The following is a 16,110-nucleotide window of genomic DNA, read 5'->3' as shown; positions in this document are numbered from 1 at the left end:
TCACAGCTATTTCAAATTTCCGGTGGTCTTGAAAGATTCTTCAAATGTCCATCTGTATTGGACTTCTCATCAGCGGGTTTTGATCCGCAGTGATGAGGAGAAACCGAGGGAGAGTATTGGTGGATGTGGTGGTTATGCTCCACGTATAACCCTGGATTGCAGTGCAAAGATACCAATGGTTCGAGACACCCTTGGGCGAACCACCGAATAAGGTCATTCACAGTTCAATGCAACTCAATTTCAACGATAGTTACATAACTACTGGACGTTGCACATGTATTCTCACCGTGGGGAATAGTCGTGCTGTGGCTTTCTGCCGACAGATATATAACGTCACTGTTGAAAAGCGAAAAGCGAAACCGAATGGGGACATACTGGAAGGGTTGTGCTACCACTATCTTTGTGAATACTTCTTTTTTTTTTTAAACTCAATACTCGGCTTCGTTCCATTTCCTTCGACATGGCACGAGTTTCCAGAGAATCCTCATTCTTACTTTGGGTGGAAAGTTTTCTACCCGTGGAACTTCACCACGTTGGTAAACATGAAATATCAAAACCGCGGAAGTTCTTGAGGATGTGGTGGCGATGTGTGTGTTTTGAATCCAGTGGTGAAGGTGGAATTTTGTATTCACAGGGGGAACACTTTGGTGGTTGGCCGAGGGTGAATCTCGGGGGTTTCGCGAAATTGGGAGGATTTTTTTAGGTGCAAATCCGGTGGCAATATTTTACGCACTCGATTCCTAACGATTTCATATTATTCGTGTTATTAAATCAGTTCGATAATTAAATATATTGATACTGGCGTTTTTTCGTTAAAGGTAAACCATCAAGACACGAGCAATTGGTGCAGGGAACTTTGAATTCTTTAGAAACGAAATTTTCATGTCAATCAACTTACAAGTACATGAATAATTTAGATTGCAGTGCATTCTGATGTCGCAATGTGGAAAATCTCGACGTCAGTGCCTTGAGTGTCAGCGAATCCGCGAAGGGTATTGCATGGGTAGTAAAAATAAATCTTGGGAGATGCTCCCTTACCTTTTGCGATAATCATAAATCCTCACTTCTCTGCGAACTACCTCAATCGAGCCAAATTAGGAATATATCGTCATGAAACGAATGAAAATACTTCAATCATCATAACCCGACGAGAAAGTAACACATAATAGCCAATCATTCCGTACACCATAAAAATAAATTCCCTTGATTGTCAATTGAAATGAACGTAGAACTAGTTCATCAACCTCGTAATTCCCCTCTCATTTAACACTCTCCGCCCTTCCATTCAAGCAAAGCTATTACATAAATGTAATAACACCAAAATGAACCCGGGGGTTGAAAAAATTATTCAGTGCAATGAAAATAAAGTGTTTAAAAAAGTGAATCGAGACAAGAGGAAAAACGAAGATAAATGCTGAGTAAAAACGAGTCAGTCAGGCAAATGGCACTCGAGATTGACAATTTTATCGCATAAAAATTTTCCGAATGGTACAGCGGGGAATAATTGAAACAGTCCGGTCCTCACGCGTCGGCTGAAATGTGTAGCTTTATTTCGCTAACTGTACGCTTCGTGAAATTCACGAGTACAGTGGGGCGATTTTTTTTTATTTTTATTTTACCCGGACGCTTTTTCCACTCTTCAGAATTGGGCGACAAACGATACTGTACACAATGCCCTTCTCTTTTAGGTTTGAACGATTGGTTTTTCGATTGACTAAAGTGTCAAGTCCAAATAATTTTTTTCATTCGAGGGCTTTGCTTAGAGCCGAGAGGGAATAGGGGCTGACAACTCTAGACACGCTTTAGAGCGGAAGAGACACTCTTTCACGTCACAAACCATCAGTATAAGGACTAATCTCCTCGGTTATCCACGTCTCGTCATTTAACACTTATATCCTCGGATGCGTCATTTGTCTCTCCACTCATCGGAGAAACACGGAAATTCTATACCGCGTGGAGCATCCGGTTTGATCTCTTAATCTCCAAAGGGGAATTAATCCATTGGGTGCCATAAGCCAGTGATAATTTTCTTAATGCATGCTTTTCGAACCACCCAATAGCATCGTCATCACCTGAGGACTGAATATTCATGTATTCTTAGCAAGTTAAAATAAATCGTGTGAGATCGTCTAGACAGATGCCCCCGAAGATCTTCCAACGAGATAACTATTCCCTCTTCAATCATTTATTTATATTTACAGCCGTTAGCTCAATGCGGCCGATTGACAACACTAACTGCATCCTGGACCAAGACGTGAGGCCCGTTACCCACGAAAACACAAATGTTCATGATCCTATATCCACTCAGGTACCAACCGAAGGTAGGTCTATATTAATTCACAATTATCTACAATTTATTCATAGATTGCCAGCATTTGAATCACGATAAGGACGAAAGTTTCTCTTTATCTCGATTCAAATAAAAATAGGAGCATTATTATTTCACGATAAATTTAAATTTTGCAAAAATATGGAATGGGCGAGGGAGTGCACTTCCGCATTGTTGATGCTTGTGACATCCGGAATAAATGCAATCCCTGGGAATAAAAGATAAAATCTCATGCTGATTCTCGTATTGCAGAATCACTACCAACGAGTACAGCGGAACACCCAAGTGCATCTGACAGCAGTGAGCAACAGAGTGACCCCCAGATCCAGCAATCATCTCAATGGCCCGCTGTGCTCGAGTTACAGGCATACAATGTGGCACATTCAGTTGTTATACCGGCATATCGCTTCTGGAATTCCGAATTTCATAACAAGCAGCCGGCCTTCATAAGGCTCAATCTTACGTTACCCTGGGGTGCCAACTTTGCTGTATATGGTAGACGAAATGTTGCACCGAGTGTAACACAGTATGACTTCGTGAAATTTGTCCGAGGTGGCAGGGTAGATCAGAGATTGAAACGTGAAGTTGTACCCGGGGCTGTTAGCTTCATGGAGGAGTCAGTACTGCATACTGAGGATATTGATGTAAATCATGATAATGATGGCACAGTATATGAGCATGTGCTACTCAAGAGAACGATACACGAACCAATGTTGGTTAATGTTAGCCTGCTTCAGTACCTCGATACTGGTAGATGGTTCCTGTCGGTTTATAATGACGAACTTCAGCCGTACAAAGTTACCCTAATTATCACTGAAGCTGAGGGCGTGTCTACAACTTGTCCGAACGACTGCTCTGGAAGGGGATCGTGTTACTTGGGCAAATGCGACTGCATGGATGGCTATCAGGTCAGTAATTTCACCATTTCATACTCCCATACTTTCTCCCAATTTCTCCAACTGTTTATTCCCTCGGGAAACAAATCGTAGATATGAATCAGAAATTGGTGGAGGTCTTGAGGCACTTGAATTCGATTGAAACATTGATTTTCCTGACTGAAATTTCCTTTTTATTTAATTTCTTTGCTGTTTTTTTTTTTTCGTGTGTTGTTGCACACCACAGGGCGCCGATTGCAGTAAAAGTGTCTGTCCGGTGCTCTGTTCATCCCACGGACAGTATGGCGGTGGTGTCTGTCACTGTGAGGAAGGCTGGAAGGGTGCCGAGTGCGATATTCCGCTTGGTGATTGCCAAGTCCCCGATTGCAATCAGCACGGACAGTGCGTGAGGGGCTCTTGTGTCTGTAACCCCGGATGGAAGGGACAGTTCTGTGAAGAACGTGAGTTACATTCACGGGATTTTCTATTTTCGGCAAGGTTTGGTGGGTGATGAAAGAGAGGCGAAAGAAAAAAAATGAGAATGAATGAGGCTCTCGGTTAATTAAAGGAATTCCCTTTTTTCTGTTTGTTTTTGTTTTCCGACGGATAGTGTCCCTGGGTATTGAATTGACGAGATTGATGGGCCTTCGATGGGCTTTTATTTGAGTTTGCGTCGGTGTGAGATCTATTCCTGCAGCGGATATGATACAGCCATAATTTGCCCCGAGACACCATTAATTATCCTATAATTCAAGCGTACCTCCTGTCCCAGCATCTCCATCTTTCTCCCTCTTACTGAGATTTCTCGAGAAAAGAGCGCGCGTAGATTCAAAGATATTAGGAGTAAAAGGCGAACAGCAAACACAAGCATATTCACTGTTGCTGTAACACACTGGTGTCTCTGTACAACATGATACCTATAATTAATGCTTAGGGGCAAGTGGAGAGGGCTTTTGCTGGTACGTTGAATTTACATATGGCTACATAACATGGATATCCAGGATTTTCCACCTTAAATTACCATAAATATTCCGTAAATTGTCCTCAGACGTATCACTATTTCTCGCATGTAACCCCCAGTGACTTTTTGCTGCTCTCATGACCCCGAAAATTGTTGCCGCACTGGAGTTTCTCTATCGATCGTGCACTCTAAATTCGTGACAATGACGAGAAATTAATGGCTCGGAGACGAGGATAGAGGAAAATTGTCTACCGAGGCCCCTTCAACCACAGCAAAGAGATACTTTGATAATAAGTTTAATTCATGTCACTCCCAGATTTAGAAGCTACGCGTTAGAGAGAGAAAGCACTTAGGTTTGTGGTTGAGTCATAATTTAAAAAGTTGGCCCATTCATTCGACTCGAGACCTCTCTGTAATCAGCATGAGCACCGCTCCAACGTCTCTCCAGTACGAATACTCAGCCGTGACAGCAACTTTTCCAGTTATCTAACTATATGAAAACCTCCACAATCCGATGGAATAGGTTCTTGTGGCTCAGCTTCTTGCAGATGTAACCTATTTTCAAATGGCAATTTTAATTTTTATGTCCCCGAGTTTTCTACTCTCGTATGCGCCATGTTAATTCGAAACAGCGTTTCATCTACTTCAAGTTTCAGCTGGGAAAGTTGCTGTTGACGTAATGAAAATAGAGGAAGATGTTCAACGTCTTTCTTGATAAACTGTGAGCCATAGAAACTTTGTCTCGTGTCGTTGCTCGGTAATTCAGCCAAAATGTCTTAATTTTCTCCAGCCGATTGTCGAGATCCGTCCTGCAGTGCGCACGGTGCCTGCGTCGCCGGTAAATGTTACTGCAAGGCAGGCTGGCAAGGGGAGAGATGTGATCAGGTGGATCAAAGAGTATACAAGTGTCTTCCAGGATGTTCAGAACATGGCTCTTATGATTTGGACACAGCTGGTTGTATATGCGACGAGCATTGGACGGGTGTCGACTGCTCTCAGCCCAGGTGTGCACTTCAATGTGGACCACATGGCTCCTGCGAACAGGGACAATGCAAGTGAGTATCAATATTTTCTAAATATTTTATGATAAACCCCTTTTCCCATCTCTCTTTCATTTCTCTCTCCCCTCGAGTCGTTGGACTTTTTTTTTAGTCCTTCCTCTTCAGATCTTATCAGATAAGTAGAACCAGACGAGTCTCTTGACTTCGGCGAAGTAATCCAATGGGCTTCATTGTTATTTCATGATTTGCATCAACGTTTTAATCTTTCTCAGATGCCACGACGGTTGGACGGGCAGCAAATGCGATCAGAAACCGTGCGATTCCCGCTGTGCTGAACATGGACAGTGCAAAAACGGCACTTGCGTCTGCAGCCAAGGCTGGAATGGACGTCATTGTACCCTGAGTCAGTAAATTCTACAGTTCTATAAACTTCCAAATGTCAATTGAATTACCAAGCATTAAAGATGTTCTACCTACTTTCCGCACTGTCTACTTTTCTTTTTTTTTATTATTATTATTTTCTGCAAAATATCCATAGGAACCACCTAAAAACATAAGCTGTTTCTGCGTTAACTAATAAACTGAGGGATTCGCAGAAGCTTAGGGAACATGTTTCACAATGTATAGAAATCGCCTGACTACCGAGCATTAATCATTCATCATTCGGTCGCGTGAAGTTGATGTTTAAGGAATGCGCTGGATTTTCAATTCTCTCACAGTCATGAATTTTTCATTTCCTCATGATGGCGCTTTTTCTGTTCATCATATCAAAACAAATTAATTCGTTTTTTTTTTCAAATTGCCATTTGTCATTTATTCTCGTGAATCTCAGGAATCTTCTTCTTCCATTTAATTTCTCCCAAATGAATTTGATTTAGGGATTTCTCGAGAATTCATCGTTTATTATTTAATCATTATTATTCTCATTTGCATTTTATTTTGATTATGCACTTTCGTATGTACTCAGAGATGCAACAGATTTAATCATTTTTCTGATGATGTAGATAGAAAAAAAAACATTTTTGGGTCGGAATGTCGAATTGAATGACAATTTTTGTAATGTCATATTTCCAGCTGGTTGCGAGAATGGTTGCAGTAGACATGGACTGTGTACACTTCATGATGGCGAGTGGAAGTGCGCTTGTGCCACTGGATGGGCGGGCAGGGACTGCAGTATTGGACTTGAGATGAACTGCAGTGATCAGCTTGATAATGACAATGGTATATTCATTTGTTACAGCGGTTTCATTACAGCCAGTACTGATATTTATTTGGATTGAGAGAATTTGTTGATGTTTACATTGCTGATTCAACTTCATTCTCATTCAAAAGCTAATGGAGACAACTGAGAGTGTTTGCATCAAATTGAATGGGTATAACAATTCGAGGAATTAAAATATAATCAATTGAAATTGAGGGGACAAGTTAATCATTTATTAGTGAGAGAATATTATTCAGGGAATGATTTTCATTCGTAGGGCCTGCAGTGGATACCCAGAATTTTGCAAACGAATGAATTTTCCATTTTCAAACGACATGGATAATTTCAATCTGGCATTAATTAATTTTTAATACAATTTTAAATTCGCGTATCTTTCGGTTTCTCCACTCTATTACCTCCTGACTACAAGATGTAAATAATCCATTGTATTGTTCGGTGAATAATTGCATTGCGCAAAATGAGGTCGAAAAATAAATTTATCTCGTATTCAAATTTGATATGAAAAAATTCAGTTTACAATCGCAGCGAGCATGCGGCGAGGGTAATTGCATCCATTCGAATTGGGAGACGAATTCACCTAGTGTAATCCAATGTAATTGTTATTTAAGAAATTAATTTCTTTGGCGTGATTATCTAGAGTTTGATTGAATTTGTAGATGGTATGGTGGATTGCTTCGATAGTGAGTGTTGCTTGCACCCATCGTGTGGCAAACACCTCATGTGTCTGGTGAGCAGTGATCCTGTTGAGGTGCTCTTTCGTAAACAACCCCCTAGTGTCACTGCGTCATTTTATCAGCGCGTCAAGTTCCTCATCGAGGAGAACAGTGTGCAGAGTTACGCCCACACAGACGAGTACGGCGAAAGGTAGGATCGAATCCACATTAATTCAAATTAAAAGTGATAACACGAGTAAAGGAATAAGTAGGAAAAATGATTTATAATGAGAAGCTTTTTTATCGAGGGATTACATAGGTAATATTGCTATGCTCAGACATATCTAGTGCCCTAGGAGTTGACGGTTTTAATTCGGGGAGAATTTATGTAGTTCTCCTTCAAGCCTAACCCAATCCCTTGAAATGTTTCTTTGGAGAGTTAAAACCACGCGTTTATGTTGCTAAAACGAGTTTGGAACAGTTAAATGTTCGAAGCACGCGACGTTTTATGAGGAATAATGACTGATAATTCATGTGATATTAACGAGATAATCAAATAATATCGTCGTTTGTGCCTGACTCAAAGCGCTCACAATGGGATGAACGACGAGGAACGAGGGACGAGGGACGAGAAATAGAAAGGACATTTTTTTAGACAAAAAGAATATTAAATATGAAATTTTCATCGTTCATTATCTCCGGGTGGGAAAATGAGGGCTCAGTCGATGGGGTAAAAGAGAAATGGAAATAACTCGCAAAATAATACTCCAAGTTTTTTATTCGAAATTAGAATTGATTCCACCAAAGGTAGCGATAGGAATTGCGAGAGCATTACAGGACCTCTATGTGGCATTGAATTCCTGACTGATAAAATTGGGTATCGAGTAAACAGGAAATCTCACGAACCAAATACGAGGAGCTTTTTCATTCTCCGATATTAGCCAATAGCCTCTCTTCGTCGCTCATGCATTCATCCGAAGATACGAGGATCGAATTGCCACAGCGATTGAATTAATCCGTGAGTACGAAAAAAGGGGGGAAGAGGGGGGAGGGAGGGGGGGGGGATAGTTGAAGGGGATTCTCTTTGATAATCGGAATCCGTCCGCGCGCCAATATCTCTAAGCTCTTGAGTTTCGTAGAAAAAGGTAAAGTGAAAAATGCCTCGAGTGAGAATAGAAGAAACGAGTGGAGATAATAAAATTCTATGTGCATGGGGGTGGAGAGGGAAAAATCTGATTCTCATTGTGACGCGGATAGAAAATAAAATGAAACACATGGTTTTGAGAGAAATAACCGTTGTGAGTGTGACAGTCAGGTGACAACGACGTTCATTCGGTTGAATTTTAATTTGATAAATTTTTTGATATGTCGAATTGACACACCCCTCACCACTACTCAGAGGTCCACATCGTCAGTGACAGTGGTGACATTTTAAAATAAAAATCTCAAACCCCCAACCCCTTTTTGTCCACTACTCCCCCTTCAAAAATCATCCCATTCCCAGTGTTTTTTACCTATTCCCGAGATATAACCAGAACCCCTTCCTCCCCCGAATGGCAGGTGCATCGACGTTGACCCTCGGTAACACTGCCCCGAGCAAAGGACCTATCTCGTCTCTGGTCATTTTCTGGGCTCTATGTACTTTATTTTTACCTTTCGACTAGAGCGTTTCACGTCTCGTTTCTTTGTGTCCACTGTCTTTTGTGGAACTGAAGAATCGAGTCGGAAGACGACAATCAAAGTCAAATTCGATTTTGATGGTACATTCTTGTTTGATGACAGAAAAAAAAAGAAAATACTTGAAAGAGAAAATAGAAAGGAGACGGGTGGAATGAACTAATGGAAAAAGGGGGAGAATTACACGTATGTGAAAACTACTTTTTTTTTTTTGTCAACGACGAAAATGAGGCTCCTCTCACCACACACTGACACATACGAGTAAACCTGGTGATTTTCAAGTTCAAGGGTGAGTAATGAGGGTGAAAGCCCGAAGAGGAAGAAAAAAAAAGATCAGAAAATTGAGAGAGAATGAGAAGTTGAACAAAGAGAAAAGAGGAACCATGATTCGAGGGAGACGGTTCTTTACTTTCGGCACTGGTCCACGAGGTGGCAAAAAAACTTAACGCCGGTGGGATATATATATTTTTTTTCTCGTTCTCATTGTATCAGTTTTTTTCGTTTTTTTCATCATCCCACCGTCGGTCACTTGTACTCTTTGCCTCCTGCGTTCGGGGGATTCGTGTAATTTGTCTAGTGTTGACCCTATGTGTGTACCCTACCATCACCAAGCCACCATTCACCCACCAGCCGTGTTATGGCTCAGTGTTACGTACAGAGAAAAAATAATAGAAATGACAAACGAAAGAGGAAAAAAAAAATATTGAACAGAAGATAAAATTGCAGTAATAATTTCGTATTAGAGTAACCAAACTCACGAGGCATTTGCTTTCGCGTTAATTTTTCAACACTAGCTGATCAGTAAAATAGACTATTGGAAGAATTTAAAATAATATAAGTGATAAAGAGATAAAGAGATAAATAGATGAAAACGCCTAAGCATTCCTATGTGCACATTCAATTTTCAATTGCCCATGATAGATGCTCGGGCAAATACCGAAAGGATATTTCATGGTAAATTAGCTGGATTGGAGGCAGAGCACACACATCAACCATTCAACTGTGATTAATGAAAATATAGCCACCGGTTGGACTGAAATTCACTGGTATCAGTCATATAAAAGTAACAAATGTTTAATGATACGTATTTTGGTTGATTTGTCAGGTCCGCAATCTATCCAAACGAGTACTTCTAACATGGTAGACACAAGTTTGAAATTAACCGGTCTATCATTATTTATTGTTTTTGTATAGTGTCGTACATCTATCTGTCCGCTGCGTATATGATCAAGAAATTTATACATATTATCCATGAATATTATATACTTGAGTATATCAATGTGCATTATCTCTACATGGTGTTCGTAGTCCGCAGAGAGAACAATATGAAATAAAATGAGGGAGCGATACAGAAGCCCAGTAGTTGTACTAACAACAGCTATGTACAGTCGTTTTGTATATATTGATCGTTTACGTTGTTTCCCTGGGTAAAAGACAGCCTCGACGCATTCTATTTGTCAACACGTCGTGTTATCGTCATCGGACTGCGTCTAGTCGAATCGATTCAACTGCTGGGTCAATCCCGGTCATATCCCCCGGTCTCTCATCATTCGCGCATACTTTATTTATTTATCTTACTCATTTTTTCAATTCTCACATTTATTCTTCTCGATTATGTTCGAGCCAATTGAAATGTCAGAATCAATTGACGATGTTGGTGCATTTAAATCGAATTCAATGTATGAAGGTAAACTCGGGCGTGGAAACTTTCTCTCGGGATTTGAAATTTTAATTCAACAGTTAGAGGAAAATATAAATAAAGAAATATTCTGTATATTCTTGGGGCTTTGCAAAGTACCATTGCGCTTGACGTTACACTTGAAAACCCACTTACAGATGCATGGAACTTTTCAATTGTCGTGGTTCCATGTAAATTGAAAATGGGGTAAATGGGGTGGGGTGGGACGTTTTTTTTTTCGCGTACGACTCAAGTTGAATACCTCGGGTGGAATTGTAAATGTAACAACGTCGTTATCGTTAAATTCAATTCACACGTTGGGATTATCCCGTGTGTCGCAAGAAGGGGATATTTGAAATAAGAGAGGGTGAAGCGGACATGGGAATAATTTTTGGTGAATGGAGGAAGTAGTAGAGTAGGCTTTAGTCAGACCATTGAGTGGAGACGATCGATTGAGCTCATGGTGCTTCAGTATCGCTTCTTCGTTTGGTTTTTTTTTTCTTTTGTCTCTGGTATGTTTATTTTTCGTCTTCATATGATGACGGTCTGAGGGAGTTTGATGATATTGGGGGGGGGGGTCAACTTATTCAGAGTCTGACGGGAAGTATCTGTTGTCGATTATGATTATTGAAATTGTCGGTTTGATTATTTTTTTATCGTTCTGTTGTTATTTGACAAGAAAAGATGGCGCCTAGCTACTTTCATTGTATGTTGCGTAGTTTCCAACTTGTGTCTGTCATTATGTAACCACTCTATGTTGAATGGATGATGGAAACGAGTGAGTGTGCGTTTATGTGACTGATTGGGATGAATTTGGCGGGTGAATCAAGCAAACGATTTTCGTGTGTTTGAATGATTGAGTGTTTGGACGTATTAAGTGATGGGGTGTGTGAATTTATTTGTATGTGTGAATGGGTGTGAAGGGAGTGAGTGAGGTGTACAGTGAGTACGCTTGATTAGTGTGTCTACGTCTATTGTTTCTGTAATGACGTGCAGAACATTGCAGCGCGGGAGAATAATTTGATATAAATATAAATTGAAAATAGGAAATGAGAAAGGGATAGACTAGAAAAATTACTGGAGATTGGAAAAATTGATGATATTGTTCTGAATTCCATTGTGTTCGGGTGAAGTCCAAAGAGCTCAAGTCATTGTTTCAATTGATTCATTGATTCTCTCGATTAGGGTAAAATGACAATTATGCAAATAAACATTTATTTTTCTGCGCGTGCAATGTTGTGGACGAGCATCGTATATTTTTTTTTTGTCCGCGCAAGCGGGTTCTGTGACCGTGGTAACGCCCTTTCTTCTCGTTGGTTTTTTCCCACACGTAGTGCGTTCTGGAGTTCCTTTACACCGTGGTAAGTTGCAGCTCAGCTCTCGCTAAAAGAACAAAAAAAAAAAGAAAATCTTTGAAAAAAAAAAATGAGAACGAATCATTTGAGAAATGCAAAATCATTTTACGTTCATGTTCATTCATCTACTTGCATCGTCGCTCGTTAAAACTTCATCTTACATGTTTTTTCGTAATGGCTCAATCATTCTTTTGGCCTGCCTCTTTATTTATTCATTTTCATATCCTCAGTTGACTCTCTCAGATTGATAAATTTTTTGTTTGAAAATACGATTGCTCTTGCTCTATTTATTCTGTTACTGTTTTTTTTTTAATATAATTTCCATTGAATCGGTTTGCAAAAATTCATTACTGTTATGTTGCCAATCTGGAGCGCTTGTTATTTTCACAATTTCAATTTAATTTCGCTCTCGGTCCATCACGGGTCCCCGAGGCTCCGTCCGTGTTGTCATGTCACTCACGAGATTCACAGAAATTTCGATTGAACAATTAAAGTAGCAGTCATTTGATTTATTCACCGAAGCATTTACCCTTATTTCTCCATTCGATGATATCACATCCACTCAATTTGTTCATTCAAGTTGAAAGGAAAAAAGGATTAATTTGGAATAATGAACGTGGCCGGAGCTGCGGGCCCCCTCACGCGTACACATTCATTACGATATTTGTACGAGCTGTTTCTCTGTGTCTATCTGTGATATGTCGTCAGATTGTTGTTTCTACTTTGTTATTATTATTTTGTTATGTCTTGTCTTCTTGTCCTCTTAGTGCGTCTTAGTCCTATTAGTCATGTTCGTACCAGACCACTTATGAGAAAACCAGAAATTATGAAATTAAGAGAAAGAGAATCCTTAGTCTTGTCTGTTTTATGTTGCGAGGCTTGTAATTCTGTGTAATAATACCTCATGATACCTTGTCTATAGTGAAAATCCTCTTTTATTTAGCATTCAATGATTTATTTAATTACACACCGCTGATATCATTGTATTGCGCGCCAAATAACACTCAGATCTATTCAATTTTCCGTTTGTTTCGTTGGTAATGATATACACGATTATTATGCCACCGCAAGTCAGTCTGTACCAAATTATTGATAAAAACGAATGGACAAGTTTTTTATAAAAATTCAACGAGTCGGCAGTAAAGTGCATTGAAAAAATACTAGTCGATGTCAAGTATTTTCGGAGAGAAAGGAGGAAAAAAATGAAAAAAAAAGAAATACATACAACCCTGATTCACCTTCAATCCTTCTCCCTTGTCTACGTCTGTATCACCGTCTATAATGTGCCAATTAACCCTCTCCACTCAAATCAACGACTCAACCAAAAACAAAACAAAACCCTGTGTCTGTCTCTCCCATGTCTATTCCAGTCCGAAACAAAACCGATCTCAAAAATCAAAGAAAAAAAAAAAATAAACTGATAACACCAAATTACCCAAATACCCCAATTACCCGATAAATTACCCATATCTCATTGGAAATTAACGGAGAGCGAAATTCCAAGAATTACCTCTAATTCGATGCAAATACCAGATCTAAAAGATAAATTGCAAAAAGAAAAAAAAAAACAAACAAAAACGGAGCACCAATTTTCTCTGCTTGAAGTAACTCCGCATAATGGAATAAGCATGCCGATAAATGACTTTTATTCAGCCTTCATTTTCATCCTTGAAAAACAAAGTTGAAATGCCTCAGGGATGAAAATAAGCGAGTGGGAAAATTTAATAATGAAAGCAATAGATGAAAAAAAAAATGCGTACTCTAACGAAGCATGTTGCGCGTAATTATCGGCAATAATAAAATTATTTTTTTGCCAAATTGCTGATGACATACGTCGCGTTCGTTAATGAAACCAGAACAAAGAATAGAAACGGCTGAAACAGAGATAAAAAGTAGCACATAACGAGAAAAAAAAACGTCACATTTATAGTTATGAGAGACACTGTTTATTTTCGTTTCAAAGTTTTATTCTAGGTTGGTGTCTTTTCCACATAAAAATAATATGATAATCTCAATGTGTTTAAATACTAATTATGAGTTGTTTATTTATTTTTTCTTTATTTACGATTGATTCGTTATGGTTTGAGATTATGATTAAAAGTAGTTGAAGACAGTGCCTGCCACTTTGCTGTGCTCGTACTTGGAGGATCATCGCCCCCGGTCTGTTCGATCCCCAAGTTTCATTGATTCAAAAGCAATTGGAGCACAGTGCAATGACGTAAAAAGCGAAAAAAGAGCCATTGAATTCCTTGATGATCATTAGAATGACTGTTACTGAATGCGAAGATCAACTAGTGGGGAGAGCGATCCTCCAAGAACACCAATATCTCCCCCACAAACCCCTTTTTTTTATCAAGCCCCTTAGGGGCCATGGATATTCGAGGATACTATATATTATATATATATTTCTACATATAAATGCATAATGTTTGTATAGCTTGTTATGTATGCAACAGAACAAATATTCCACGAGCTCGGGATATTCGTTAACTGATTCTCTCATTTTATTGTTTCCATATTTGTCCTCACATTTTCATTTTTCATATTTTTATTTTCCATAATATGCATACTTTACTTGGGTTATATTTTTTTGATGAATCAATATATACGGTTGCACCATGAATTACATTCATCCACCAATTTATTTACTTGCATATCATATATAACAAACTCTACAACCGCAATATATATCTGTCCATTTATTACTGCCTATATTTACCTTAATTTTCATTATATTCAGCACACACATAAATGATTGCTTAAATTATTCCAATGCTTTTATATGAACATTCCAATTTCATTCGCCAGTGATCCAATCCCTATGAGAACATACTTTTTTTTTTCATTACATAAAAAATTTTAACATTTATATACGTACCTACATAATATATATGCATGCAAATTCGACTTCATGGAACTCAAACTCACCCCCGACCCTCTCACCTCTCGAAATAACCCGAGCCTTCCTCATGCCCTCGGGATGAAAAATTTTATAATTCATACGATTGAATATTCTCACCGACTGGTTGGCACAACGAAAATTCCCCTCAGCTCGTGTATTTCCCCTGCGAACAGCGCCAGGGACGATAGGAATTTTCCACCAGAGAAAATTCTAGATAAAAATGTATCCAGATATTTCTGACGGCAGCATCACCGCGCATTTTCATTCTCTTCATTTGCAAAATGAATTTGTTCCCCTACTCTAGCCTCGAGTCTGATCGAACACGCGACATTTCCACTACCAATTAAACCGCTCGTGGATTATTAACTCCATCTCTAATGAGATTAATCCACTTATTTCAACTCAACTCTATCATCAGTATACCGACTTGCTGTGAGAATATTAAATCGAATCAGTAAAAATCCACCTGACAAAGAATGCCGATTCTCCGCGTGCATTTCATGATCGTCCGCGAATGACGAAATAATTTTCAATATTTCCTGCTTTCTCCTTCGCCTGATTAAAAAAGTAAACTCTCACTTCACCACTGGCGTGCCCTATAACACAAGAAAAAACCTCCCAATAGTGAACCAGAGGAGGAAGGTGCCCCTTCACTCCAGCATCCTCAGTCGAAACTTAATAAACTTGATAACGAGATCACAAGTGCATCATTAGAAATTTCAAGTGGCTCCCTAACAATTTGTACCATCAACATTTTTCACTTGCTTTAATTCGAAAAAAAAAAAAATGTACGAGTCGAATCGGCATTCGTCATCCAACCACCCCCTCAGCCACGTAAACTTTGCTAATAAAATATTAAGTAATAGAAGCTCGATGTTGGCAAATGCAAAATTAATATTTAAAAAATCACAAATTCATATATTTTCTGGACTACGATGCTACATCTTAATTTTGTAACAGCCGAGTAGCCGTGATGCGGGGCCAAGTTGTTACGGAGCAGGGGCTTGGAATAGTAGGAATACGAGTTTCAGTCGACAAACATTCACGATTTGGATTTACCCTGACGCGAGCAGACGGATGGTAAGTAACATCATTATATTATCCACTGAATGCATAATTACAGTTAATCCTGTGTGTCAACGTAACTTAGCGGTAATATTCCCACTACCATCAGAAGTTCAAGTGCCATAATGAGATGATCGTTTCGCTTCATGCCAATTATTTCAAATTCCAATCGATCCAGATACAGGTGGAGAACCAGTGGCTCACGACGTCAAAAGCAACGCGATCCGATTAAATGTTGAAAGCTACTAATTGCCGTTATATCAAGGGAATTACCCGCGTATTGGGCTTGTACTCTATAAGTCCATGGAACTGGTTAACAAAAATATTGCGAGCCGATTAAATTCTCTCAGAAATATCAGCGAGCCAAATCGTTCCTCGAACAGTCGTATCAC

At 39.2% G+C, this 16,110-nt stretch overlaps 1 protein-coding gene across 2 annotated transcripts in view; it reads left to right on the top strand.

The window, feature by feature from the left end:
* The window catches only part of Ten-a (tenascin accessory), a 64,944-nt gene that overhangs the window by 38,513 nt on the left and 10,321 nt on the right, over positions 1–16,110 (top strand). For both annotated transcript variants that reach the window (XM_011312131.1, XM_011312210.1), the window contains exons 3-10: positions 2,202–2,321; positions 2,582–3,237; positions 3,452–3,665; positions 4,956–5,220; positions 5,439–5,569; positions 6,241–6,387; positions 7,045–7,252; positions 15,614–15,733. In XM_011312131.1, coding sequence (XP_011310433.1) covers positions 2,202–2,321; positions 2,582–3,237; positions 3,452–3,665; positions 4,956–5,220; positions 5,439–5,569; positions 6,241–6,387; positions 7,045–7,252; positions 15,614–15,733 — 1,861 coding nt within the window. The remainder of the gene's footprint in view (positions 1–2,201; positions 2,322–2,581; positions 3,238–3,451; positions 3,666–4,955; positions 5,221–5,438; positions 5,570–6,240; positions 6,388–7,044; positions 7,253–15,613; positions 15,734–16,110) is intronic.

Source organism: Fopius arisanus, unplaced genomic scaffold (genome assembly GCF_000806365.1).
Source record: "Fopius arisanus strain USDA-PBARC FA_bdor unplaced genomic scaffold, ASM80636v1 scaffold00001, whole genome shotgun sequence".
Lineage (NCBI taxonomy): Eukaryota > Metazoa > Arthropoda > Insecta > Hymenoptera > Braconidae > Fopius > Fopius arisanus.
Note: the sequence above shows the minus strand (reverse complement) of the source record. Positions and strands in the feature narration are given on the sequence as shown.